General features: G+C 41.4%; 1 protein-coding gene across 1 annotated transcript in view; it reads right to left on the reverse strand.

The window, feature by feature from the left end:
- Positions 1-6,088: 6,088 nt before the first annotated feature.
- MIIP (migration and invasion inhibitory protein) overlaps positions 6,089-13,251 on the reverse strand; it is a 10,825-nt gene continuing 3,662 nt past the window's right edge. Inside the window, exons 2-10 of the mRNA XM_010577301.1 lie at positions 11,322-11,509; positions 10,262-10,753; positions 9,524-9,626; positions 8,953-9,064; positions 8,684-8,748; positions 8,117-8,246; positions 7,647-7,743; positions 6,675-6,782; positions 6,089-6,368 (exon numbers count right to left, since the gene is read on the reverse strand). Coding sequence (XP_010575603.1) covers positions 6,204-6,368; positions 6,675-6,782; positions 7,647-7,743; positions 8,117-8,246; positions 8,684-8,748; positions 8,953-9,064; positions 9,524-9,626; positions 10,262-10,753; positions 11,322-11,492 — 1,443 coding nt within the window. The 5' untranslated portion in view covers positions 11,493-11,509 and the 3' untranslated portion in view covers positions 6,089-6,203. The remainder of the gene's footprint in view (positions 6,369-6,674; positions 6,783-7,646; positions 7,744-8,116; positions 8,247-8,683; positions 8,749-8,952; positions 9,065-9,523; positions 9,627-10,261; positions 10,754-11,321; positions 11,510-13,251) is intronic.

Raw genomic sequence — 13,251 nt, forward strand, 5'->3', positions numbered from 1 at the left:
AATGCTAGCATTTCTTAAATTTTGAGTATCAGACTGAGCATTTTTAATGGTGTTCTTGTACTCCAGTCTAGGTGTTAATTATTTGAGACTCATTAAAACTAAAATCTAACCCATCAGATCCAGTTTTCACCTACAGTTTTTGGAAGATGCTGTTCAACTGTGAACAGTATCAAACCAGAAAGTATACTCAGGCACTCAAGAATTCCAGTCTGTAAACTCTTGGCAGAAGATGCTGAAGAAAACTTCACTGAAAGGTACTGTACTATGAAGTGAGAGATTCAAGCATAAGACAGAAGCAAAGTCAGAGGTAAAAGAAGCTTTTGCAGAGCTTTTGGCATTTCACAAAAGACATACTTTCAGATATTTTGTATGTGTGAACTGACAGACGGGTCTTTTGTAGCCAGGTTCAGTTATTTCAGCAAAGCATTTAACCCATGAAGTTCATCTGTAAGTCAGTAAACAGTTCCCAAATAAATCAGCTGTTTCAGGATGAAACGCTACACTGTCATTTACTGGAAATTACTTATGATCTTACTACACTCCCTATATTAACTTTTTTTTTTTTTTACTTTGGGAATAAATACACCCTCTTAGAAGATTACTGGAATTATGAGCATTTCACTTCCTTCTAATAACAAGAAATTGTGCTCGCATTTACACAAATATAAATCCAAACAAACCCTAGTGAATTCAAAAGAGTAACTCTGGATCTCTATTACTGGAAGGGTGAAGAATCTTATTAAGTTCAAAATAATAAGCAGATATGCCTGAGTTTTCCTTGTTAACTACCTTTTGTGCAAATATTTTACATACATTCACTGATACGCAATCGTTAATGCTACTGTTGCAATTGAAATGTGCTCTATGTATACGCTTGGGAAATAAAACAAGGAAATTGAAAAAGCACCAAGAGTTCCAATTCTATACATTTTAATCCAAAATCGAAAATAAAGATGTTTGGGGAAGACTGGCCATGTGGTTAAAACACAAGAGTGGGAGTCATTAGTTCCCAGTACTGTCACAGACTTTTTGGGTAACTCATATCGTTTCTTGGTACTCTGGTTCTCCTCACCTAAAAGCTGAGAGTTATAAAGCTTATTTATTAACAGAAGCAAGATGAGCTTTCCTTTGCTGACACAAACATAAGAAAGATGGGAAATATTAAATAATTTTTGTGAAAGAAACAAATGGGAAGATTTTCAGGACACAGCTTTTTCAACTTTTTTCTATGACTATAGCTGAGCATCTCAACTCTGACAATTTAGGGTCTTATTTTCCTCTTCCTAGCAGCATGTTTTTGCTCTGCAGAAACCACTGGAATACACCAGCTGAAGCAGAAAACCGAGTCCTTACATTTGGCCTGCCATTACCCAGGAAACGGGTGAAATTGAGGTTTTCAACTCTGAAGAGAAGGGGCAGAATTTCTCTTGCATTTTCAGATTTGACACACTGAAAACAAATTCTTCTGGGCTTTGAAAACTCAAGTTCCAAAGAGATGAAAGCCCCCAAAATCAAAGTTTGCAAATCATTCAAAAAGCAATCACATGCAGATGTTCCACCTGAGGGTTCTGGAGACAGTCATTCTTTGACATGCTGATAATTAAACAGAATGAATAAATCAGGACTACATTAATTCAAGACTCTTGATATTAATTCTTGCAACATCACCAAAACTATCTGACGATAGTCCTAGAGGAAGCAAATAGACAAAACACTAATGGCAGTCTAACACTGTTACTAAGGAGCAGACGGAGCTATGTTTTAAAGGCTGAACTACACTCCTCTGTTAAAACCAATCACAAATACATTATTTACTGTCTCCAATTTGTTTAATTAAGCAAAGCTGGATTTCCCATCTTATGAATCAGTGTTACATACATGCAATATAGTGAGAAAGGGGAACTAAACCACAGGCTTTACTACCAAAGCATCAGGCAGTTATCACTCATACCAAAAGAGAACCAACACAAATGGGCACACACACTGGAGCCAGCCATTAACAGAAGACACAGCTGCACAGACTAAGCCAGCATGTTCCCAAGTACTATGAATGGAAAAAAGAAAAAAAAAAAAAAATCCAGGTCAAGTCAAGAATGCTGGACTTCACTTTGGCTATTCCAACTTCTAGTGGCATCAAAGTGTAAGCAACTTAGTAGCTTCTAATTTTGCCAAATACATACATTATTCTCCCAGTAAATTCTTTAACCATAATCACACATATCACTCACACATTGGAATGAAGGATCCCTGTCTTCTCCCAGAGGAATTTTAGGCCCCATTGCAGAATACAGTTGGGAATACACTGCCATCCTTCTATAGGCACATTTGAGTTCTCTATTCCCACCCCTAGCTGATTAAGGCAAAAAAATTTCATCTTAAAACCATTACAACAAACATCTAGTCTCTAATATAATGGCAATATGAACAAAGCCAGGCATAAGCAAATCCTTCCTCACCAACTGTTGTAGAGAATTCTTTCTCCTTACGGATCACTGTGCATCTCAGGCATTAGGGAGACATATCTCCCTAAATCTTGGCCACAGGCCATGCAGCACCATGACTACCTCCAGGAACAGGAGACAAGCTATCCTAGAGCCCCATGCCTACACAACAAAGTTCAGTATTTGTATTATTTTGTGGATAAGGACATAGCCTTGGAGATATTGGTACACAATTCGGAACTCATCCTTACCACAGCATTTTGAACCCCAGATCAGCAAAGGTCTCTCCGCACCCCACATCTTACATTCCTACTTTCCCCATCCAGCCCTCCTCTCTACAGTCCCAGTATTTCATGTCCTCTGCCTCCTCCTAACACACCTCTCACCACTCTGGCTTCCTACTATATATTACCACAGGCTCACCTCTGCTTCACCTCCTCTCCAGAAATCCCCGGCCTGAAAACGTTCTCGTTTTCCTAACCCACAATCCCGACATCCCACGCACACTACCCCCACCCTCTGTTCTCCCCTGGAATTGCAGATGCCAGCACTGGCTCCATCACTGCTCAGGTTGCTGCAGAGTCCACAGTCCAAGTGCAGAAGCTGCTTTAACACTGGACGAAATGCAATTTTTCAACCAGTAAATAGATGTATTCCTTACAGTGTACTCCCAGGTGACACCTCAGACACCTCCTACACGAATGGGTGTATTATCTTGGATTCCGTAACACTTACTGCAACATAAAGCCACTGTGCAAAACCTTGTTATTACACTGTAACTCATTGATGTATCCACACCCAAACTACTCCTTGCAGCACAGGGTTCAAATGCATCTTGTGCAGGGCTGTTACTTATCATTACTCCAGGCTCAATAAAACTTCTTTGCCCATCTTCTGCATTGAGATTTCGTCACATATTCAGTACCAAAAAAAAAAAAAAAGGGGGTTCTCATAAAAAAGCATGACCTCACTTTCTAGAAATGACTTTTCTGTTGTTATTCCTTGCATTACTGCTGTTCAAATTAAACTAACCAGGATTTGTAACTGACATCTTGAATGCAATCAGCAGCCACATTGCTCGGCACCTAGCCTTAGAGACCTCAGCAGAGTGATTGCGAGAAAACAGATGAAAGGGGTACACACGTTTACCTCAGCTGCGGGTCACGTGAAATTAGAGCAAGCATCTTTTTTGTAACTCTACCTTGTAGTGAGATTATAATCAGACGTTTGACTATACATGAATCACCTTCTTATTAGAAGATGAGGCCTCCATGCACGTACATGGCCAGGTGTCCTAATTAAAAAAATATCGGTTTACTCACTTTCAGACCTCCTGTCTCTCTTCCAGAGAAACAGTGCAGCTATAAACAAAAGGTTCTAGACCAAATTCGGGATCATGTATCAACAATATTAACCAAGCTCCAACTGCAAAATCTTTGATAATTATGAATGGAAAAAAAAGACCAAGTTGGCCAGCAGAAAAATCTGTTTCTGTATATTATCAACTACAAACTAAACTGGGCACTACTCAGAGCAGAAATTTCAAAACATACAGTCTGCTTAAGCTCTGCTGGAAAACCTGGGCACACTGGTTAGATTCCCTATGCAAAAACGATCATGATATAAGCTTATTCTGCACTGATATGGAGACATAACTATAAAAACAACATAGAACCATCAGGTCACTCTCTGAGTTAATAAGCAAATCAGATTTTCTGCTCTGAAAGAGTAATAAACAAAAAGGAAACAATTCCCTATACCAGTTCAGACAAGAAAGTGAACAAAGGTGCCAATATTTTAACATGGAAATTGAGATCAGTTCTGCTAATGTGAAAGTGGAATGTATTTTTTTTTATTAGCAAAAAGGGCATATGGGATAGCTCAGATTAAAAAAAAAAAAAAAAAGAAAAAAAGAGTATTTTGAGATAGAGCATTTGCGAGAAGCTCCACCTGAAAGGGGATGTGAGAACACAAGAGGAAGCGTATGAAGGGAGAGTTAAAGCTAGCCTGAAGTGCACACATGGAAAAAAGAACCTTTTCTAAAGATTTGCGACTCTGGACAAGATCTGGCATTGTAAGCCTTAGCCTTGCAGTGGAGAGACATGGAAGGAGATGAAGAATTAAAAAAAAAAAAGAAAGAAAAAAAAAAGAGGTTCCATAAACAGGTAGCATTTTCAGCCTGTTTCAGCTTGCAAATGAGGGCAGGATCAAGCAGGCCAGAACCAACAAAGAGACAAATTGAGGTTAACTTGGGTAAAGAGGTGCAGTGTCACTGACTTCTTTCATCTGTTTCTAGTAGAGGAAGAGAGTCATAATCACACTTTCAATACTTTCACAAGTGTAAAAGGTAGAATGTATTCCTAGCTATCAAGAAACATTTTGAGTTCAACATTGGTTCCATCCTGCATTCACCAGATAGATCTCACGTAAGTTACTTAATCTTACAGTGCTTCATTTTCTCTATTTATGAAGTGGAGCAGGCTTGCTGTAATTTATTTCAGGATAAATTAAGAAGAGGTTTATGACTTCTAATGTTTTGGGTTTGAAGGCAAGGTAGTAAAAATATTGAATTTGCCCTATTTAGTGTAACATTTGGTGGCTAGTGTTTTATATTCACTGGATTAATTTATTTTAAAATTAGTATTTTCAGTAATGGAAATAACATAACCAATTCCATTCACTTTACCCTACATATGCACAACCCAAATCTAAACCGATCAGTCATGCTTTTCATTTTCCATTCTAAGCCTTACATTAAGATTTCATAAACTAGCAATATTTCTTTCCTTGCTTAAAAAAAAGTCTATTTGTACTTTTGATTTAATAATAATGTATTTGATACATAAGTAACAGTGAATGCCAAGAAGCTGAAAATATCATTGGTGCAAATCCAATTCCTTCTGTCAAATTAGCTCCCAGAAATAAACTTGAGGCAGGAATTTCTGTTTCAGGCTCATTCAAGGCAACATAAAACATCAGTTTCACTGGTTTTAGACAAGGAAAGCAAGATCAGTCTATAAAGTTCAAACAAATCACACTATATAACTTATTTTGTTTTGGTACAACTCAAAAACTCCAGAACGTTTTTTGGTTTGTCTCCAAAAAACTTGGAAAAGCAGAGGCAAGCATAATTTGCAAACATTTTAAGGCATTATCTAGCTTTTTGATGAATAAAATCTCATTTCACTTTAACATGCTTTTTCACATTCATAATCATTCTGATGTCATGCACCCTGTAGCTACAGACATTGCACTGAAAATAAACTGGATTTTTTTTGTTTTAACGAAATTATTGAGTAACTCAAGTTTAAGGCACTAGCAAATTATGTGTCATGTTTCAAACATTTGGAAATTAACGTATTTGTATGCATTCCTCTGAAACAGACCATTCACAGGCCAATTCCTCACCCTGGCATTCAGAGTTTACATTACACTTCTGGTTTATTTAGTTGAGGCGGCAGATGAACTCTGTTGCTACGGCTGTCCTAGTGGTAACAGTACTAGTCATCCTGTACACATCGCTTTATCCAGCCCTAGGAGGGAAAGCTCATGCATCTGCTTAGAAGTAGCTGCAAAAGGCAAAAAAGAAAAGTGAAAAAACATAGTTGAATGTACAAACTCTCATATATGTGCATTGGTTGCTCACGTATGTGCACGACTATGAAAACTAGGAAAAATCTGTTCAAAGATTTATTTTTATCCAAATAGAGTTGTTTCCACACCCTATGCCCTTCCCTTCCCCAGGGCAATCATGTCAGTGGTTCAGAGAGTTGAGGCAGTCGGATTTAAATTTGGAGCTGCTCTGTAGTGTCCTGGTTTGTTTTGCTCCCTCTGCTGAGAACCACTGCTAAATCTGAAGTGTGTCAAGTGGGTCAGGTTCAGAGGCTGGTCAGTTCTGGTTCCTCCTGACACTCTGGACACCGAGTTCTGGAATCCAAATAAAGAGGATATTAATCAAAGAATGCCAAAGTGACTTTTCCCATTTTGATGAAGATTGGCGAGCTGAACAGGCTTTTCCCTGTTATCCAGCTCCATTTGCTTTTTTGTGTCTGTGCACACTAGGTTACACAGCAGCGGAAGGAAAGTGTTTCCCTGTGGAGATAAGGAGATAATCTTCCAGGCATTCTCATTTGCTGAGCCATCGATGATTATTATGCCCTCTAGAGACAGGATTGCAATTCCCAGCTGTGCAATTCACAGCACCTCCAGGGACTCTTAACAGGCTATTCTTACCAGGCGAGGATGGTGAGAAGGCTTCTCTTCCAGTGAACCTTGCAGATCCAAACTGCTGAGCCTGGGATTGCTGGAAGGGATGATATTTTCCCAGCCAGCCAGGCAATGCTGTGAAAAGAGATGGGAATGCTGCACCGGAGTGCTTTACCTTTTTAACCTATTGTCACCTGTTAGCTGTAAATAGTAACTTCTGCACAGGGAGGTTTTAGCCAGTAATTAATTAAGTTTTGAGGAGTTTTATAGGACTAACAGGCAAGAGAAGAAATCTCTAATGAAACAAAACTGCTTAGCTGTCTCCTCTTCCATCTTTCAGTGGCTAATTATTTCTAAACTGAACTCCTGCTTTGTGAACTCAAGCACCCGACCTCTCTGAACCTGTCTCAACTGACTCATCCAGTTCCCTAAACCTCAAAACCAGACCTCTTACTACCTCTTCCCTGGAAATCTCTACGCCACAGCTAGATCTGATTAGTAATACTGCCTGCAGCATTGCCTAGTGGCTGGAATACAGGACCAACTCTACAAAAACAGTTTTAAATCCACCCTTGCCACTCTTGATTTTGCCTGGCCCATATACTCTGTGAATACTTCACAAAAGCTTATATTTTAGACTCCCTAACTTTTGTGGAAAGAAACAGGCACTCCTAGGTATGGTTCATTGTGTTGAAAGGTCAATGCCTGAAATAAGTCAGCTGAATCATGCCCCAGAAGTATACAGCTCCATATGGCGCTTTCTTTTTCTCAGTGGAAAGCATTTGGAGATATGTCCATATACTTTATGCCAGTTATATAAAAGTATGAACACAGAAGTACACACCAATGTTTTTTCTTGTTATCTCAGAGACGCAGATCAGAAATTTTAGTGGAAACCCTGCCGGGGGATGAGTCCCAGATTCTCTTTCCTTCTTGTGCTGTAAAACAACGCCCAGCCTGGGCTGTGCCGTCAGTATCAGCAAGAAGACAGCAACTTACCGAAGGTAATGCTAGATTGTCTGCTGGTTCAAAGCTCTTCCTGCGATGGGCTTTGTATTTGTAGGCAGGCATAAGGGTAGACCTGGGAATGCTGACCCTGCAACCACACAAAGGACTGACTACACCTTCGACAACACAGAGGAAATTTGCATGCCTTCCCCACTCAGAATCCAGGGTCTAATCCCAAAGCAAACCAAGCAAACCAGTTTTGGATTAGGGTATTAGACACTTAACATGTACATTCAGATTCTGGACCAAATTCAGATAAACATGCATTTCTCACTGACTTCAAAATGTTTCTGCTTAAGGAAAAGATCTGTAGGGAATTTTTAAGCAAGATATCTCTGTCCTGAGAACAGCAACCTTCTACAGAGCTATTCTGATGCTGTTTTCTCCCTTACATGATCAGCTTTTTCTTCCCTACTGTTTCCTTGAGTTCTGCATATTACAAAGCAATAATTCTTATCTACCTGACATAGGCTGGCTCTTCCAGTGTCTCTGCAGGCTGCTGAGTACGTGGGATCTTACACACGGGGCAGGCAGATTCTGAATCCACAGGGACAGTGAAGAGGCGCTGGTTTAATCGATAACAGTAAACACCTGCCACAGAGTAACAAACCATCACGGTATTTCTAGTCTGTCAGAAGGTTCCTCAACCCAGTCAACAAAGCTGTGTTCTACCACAGGGCCACACATGCATTCTATAGAAAGAGCTGTTTTTCCTGAAATATTTCACTTTTACATTTCCAGTCCCCAAATAAGTTCCTAAAAAGCAAAACCAAAACTTGAACCTCCTCAACTTAAAAAGAGAACATTAGCCAACTACAAGAAACCCTGACAAAATCATATGACACTGATTGAGAGAGGATCCCTAGAAGACTCAAGTATCTTTGGAGTAGGAATTTGAATCTGGTTCAGAAGCTGCAGCTAAAAGTAACACATTCTTCCTTATCTTGCATGATGCGGGGCGCTCTCAGAATGACAGGCAAAGACTGCTCAGTTATCTGAAACTGGATTAGGAAGAAATCTGATCTTACACTTATGCAAACTGGTTATCAAATCTGGTTCTTGTTCAGGAACTATGGCATCCAAAGTCTCAGGCCTAAAGAAATATGCAAACGAATCAGTTAGTGACAGGGTCAGGCCCTGTGAACAGCCCCACCTTTTCCAAGCATACATTTCTGATTGGGAGATAAATAAAGGCCTACAAAGCCACTCTTACAATTTCCCACTCCAATCAGACTATATTTCTCACTACTCTAAAGGCATACATTGCTGCTTCAGCCCTTCCCCCATACCCACTTACTCCAGGTGCTGCTCATGAACACATGCTTCTCTGTTGGCCTGTCGGAACTCGTGCAGCTCAGCAAAGTATTGGTCAGATTCTTCTACTACTGAAGAGTTTGTATCTAGGAGCCCTGAGAACGCCAAGAAAAGTGAAAAGTTCAAGGAGTTACCAAATTTGGGAAAGCATCAAAGCAAGCCTCATACAAAACAGTCAAAACAACCAAAGGTCTGAAGCACCCAAATAGATAATGAGAAGAACATGCCATCATGTCAGGCCAGAGATTTACTCTGTGGTTTGTGTCCCTTACTGCATTTGTTCATTTCGGCTACTTGGTATCCCCTCAGCTTTGCCGTTTGCTGCCTGGATTCCCATACCACTGCCACTTCACTGTTCCAGGGAAGCACAGGTCACCTCTGGCTTGGACAGGGAATGGCTCCTGACAAAACTGCAGCTCCTCTGCTGAGACCTGCTATGTGGGCTCTAGGTCTGCAGTTGCATCACACCTCAACTTAAAGGGGTCATAAACTGTGTTTTAACTCTTTATATTACCACATCATGCTGAGAGCTTTGCTTCAGATTTAGGATTCACCTGCAATCCAGTCATAGCCCAGGAAAGGACGCACAGACCAGCTGCTCACAGGTATGGTATATTCTTCAGGGTCAGACTGAAAAGTCACATGACCAGCTTCCTTCTGGGAAGAAAACAATTCATAAAGACTTCCTATACATCTAGCAGAACATTCAAATGTACAGCTTAGGAGACAACTGGCGGCTGTTCAGATGGGATAGCTGCGGCTTAGTTTGAGGCTGGATTCTATCTATGCCTCTACCAGTAATTTGCTCACCAGCCTGTTGTCTTCTCAATTCATAAAACAGAGAGAGGACACAGGGGACTTGCCTGGGCTAAGGCAGTATTTTTCAGGGCTTTAAACAAAACGCTGACTTCCCTGCATCACACATCCCCAAACATCAGGCCACCTGCGCTACCTTGGAGGATGATCATGGCAATATCCTGCCCTTCATGCTTAAAGAAACAATCTGTGTAGCAGCTGCACTGCACCAGGCTCTTCTCCCTGAGCATGACTCACGTATGCAAATGACATGGAGTCATCCAGTGAAGTGCTCAAGTTTTCTTTGGTTCAAGGGCTAAAGAAAGCAGGGCCTGAACAAACTGCCAACAGCCCCTGGCTGCTAAGGCTAGGAACAGTTCTGACCCCAGCTTGCAATTCACACAGTAGGAACAAGGCAAGTAATGTTCTCCTGACCCTTTCTCCCCATCCTTCTATTGACTTACAAAAATAAGCAAAGCATTGGTTTCACCATTTACCTTCAACTCTTTGGACGGAGATGTCAGCAAGATTGATTTAGGGATTATAGGCTCTCTAATGACCACATGCTGCTTACTGGTCTCTTCACTTTGTATTCTGCTCAGTGATGGGTCCAGATGACCCTTAAGCTGTTTCTTCTCATGGAAACCATGTAGCAGAGTGGACTGTTTCCTGTTTTCTCCATGTCCCAGCAGGAAGGATTCTTTCTCTGGACTTCCTCGAGCATAGCCATCCCTATCCACTCTGGAGGTTTCTTTGCCACACATAATGATTGCAGACACTGGCATAACATTCTCCTCTTTCCCAGGAAAGCTGGAACCCAAACCTACTGCTTTGTGCATCTTCGCTTGTTGTTGCTGTACTCCTCTGTCATTGCTGCTGTGTTTAAGAGATGAACAGAAGGCTGCTCTGGCTGCGTGAGCTCCGGGTTCCACAGACACCAACATTGCAGGGTCAGCTGTACACGTCACAGCATTGACCTGACTTTCCTTCTGTAAGGACAGAGACTCTCATACCACATGGCATCATTCAGCTTACAATTACCTTTCATTAGGACATTTCACTCAGTAAGAGAAAAATCAACCTCTCATTCTAGTCTGCTCACCCCTTTAAATTCCTCTGGGGAAAAAAGCAATATCCTTGTGTTATTCATGAGACATTATTAAGTGGTTGGAGAAGATAAGAAAGGGATCCACTTCCAGCCAAATGCAGCTTTTCCCAATTTGAGGAATTGCTAAACTTTCAGCCTTTGTGCTTAGAAGACATAACAGGATTATGTTCCACAATGTTCATTCCTATTTTAGATTAAGAAACCTACATTTCTTAGGCAGGAACTGATGTCTGAACCCTTTGCAAGGAAAACATATTGGAGACCACAGGATAAACAATAAACAAAGTCTAGCTACTTTTCTAACAGACTCCATATTCCACATTCCAATTTCTACCAGCTCCTCCATGTCCATATGTCTCCTTTACCACACTACTTCATAGGCAGAGCTGCTGCCTATCACACAAGGCCCATTTGCTTGCCAGCACTTCTAGCACAGACACAACACATACCCCTCTCTTGGCCACAGGGACAGATCTTTCAGTAGATATTCTATTACGAAGAGATGCTGGAAAGAGTGGCTTGCTGGGAAGTCTTTTTCTGATCTCTTCCTGCTTCATTCTGAGCCTTTGTAGAAGTTCCTGGTTGGCCTGACGTAGCCTCTTCAGGTGCTCTAACTCCATTCTATGAAAACATTTTCCTGTAAAGCCAGAAGGGTGAACTACATAAATGGAAGCATTAAGCAAAGAAGCAGACTCAGGAGAAACCACTTTCAGGGGACTTTTCATAAAAACCACTTACAGCTGTTGGAATGTTGCGAGTGTTGATCATTGCTCCTGAGAAATCAGCCAGTCTCAAAACTCTTTATGCTAAGAACTAGCACCACTGCATACTTGTCTCCCCTCAGATGTACTGTCAAATATTTTGCACCCAGAAACTGGTAGCTGACTGAATAGAGACAAGGCACTCTTACAGAGGAAACAATAAACATGAAAAAAGTCACATAAAGCCAAATAAGAGACATTTGATTTAGAGGCTGATATTCAGGACCACGTTATTTAATTCTGGTTTAACGTTCTGAGCATCAAAATTTATATCGTGATAATACCAGGATGCTCATCAGTTCAAAATATGAATAATGAATATGAATGTATTTACTACATAAAAAAAAAATATTGAGTCAAAACTGTCCTCCACATTCCCCAGGCGGGAATACTCCAAAAGGCTCAATTATGACTCTGGACTAGGGCTCAGACAATTCCAATCCCACACATTAATCACCAAGGGTTACTACCATTTTACTCCAAGAGGAGGGAAAAATGAGTTAATAAATAAATAGATAAATAAATAAAGTTCAGTTTGACGGGAAGGCTGTCACACTGTTCAACATGTTTACATCACAAGCTCCTCTAAATTTGCAGAAAATGTTTTTTTTAAATAGAACAAAACAAAACAAACCCCTAAACCTAACCCCCACATTGCTTTTGGCTAGAGTGCTCAATTGTGTTCTCAAGAACACTATGTGCTTCTCTAGGACCTTTTCTTCCAAAGGATCCCTAAGCCCTTCTCCAAAGCTCATCTGATTTGTTTTTGCATCTGCTACCTTGGCAACTGGACAGGAGGAATCAAATGCATATGCTATACAACAACACTGGGGCGACTGAAGAGCAGTGCTAACAATCAAAAAACTACAGCATATCTTTTTGTTACAAGAATAAGCGAGAAGTGCACTACTGAACGTAAAATAGAAATACCAGTCTTGAGGCACTGAATTTGAGATCATTTGAACAAAACAGAAGTTCTCACAGTATTCACAGGACAAAGCTAACAGCATCCTCTCATCATTGCTCATCGGAAAGCAAATACTCCGAAAATAACATTAGTCAAGGGACTTTCTGGAAGGGTTTTACCAGATGAGATCCACTCTTAGCATAATCTACAAGAAGCTGTTAGTCCTTCATGCTCAACCCCAGGGGCTCAAGCTTATGAAACTGCTTTAGTCTGAGTCCTTTGTGAAAAGGAGCTTAGCTTCTCGCAGTTAAAAATAAATAACGGTTGTCTCGGGAGCTAAAAACTCTCATCTCTGCAAGAAAGTTGACTAACACCTAAGCCGAGCCTTCCAGGGCCGTTTCTGCGCAGACGCGCTGGTTCAGCTCTCCCATGCCCACGAGGAAGGGAAGACGGCCCCGAGCGTTGTAAAATTCCGCTCCCCCCTCCAAGAGACCAGCCCGGCAGCCGACAGAGAACTGGTCTCGCCAGGCCATGCGCCTCCAGCGCTGCGGACGTTCAAACTCCCCGCGCTCTCCCCCCGCCGACCCCGCGTTTTCAGGCCCACCTGCGCCGCCCCCCGCCGCTCCGAACGGCCGGGTCGCCAGGCGATCCCGCGGCCGGGAGATCCCCGCCCTCGCTCCAGCCCCCGCCGGGATTCCCCAGGGCGGCCCC

The sequence above is a fragment of the Haliaeetus leucocephalus genome, unplaced genomic scaffold (assembly GCF_000737465.1).
Source record: "Haliaeetus leucocephalus isolate CR32 unplaced genomic scaffold, Haliaeetus_leucocephalus-4.0 Scaffold556, whole genome shotgun sequence".
Classification (NCBI taxonomy): domain Eukaryota; kingdom Metazoa; phylum Chordata; class Aves; order Accipitriformes; family Accipitridae; genus Haliaeetus; species Haliaeetus leucocephalus.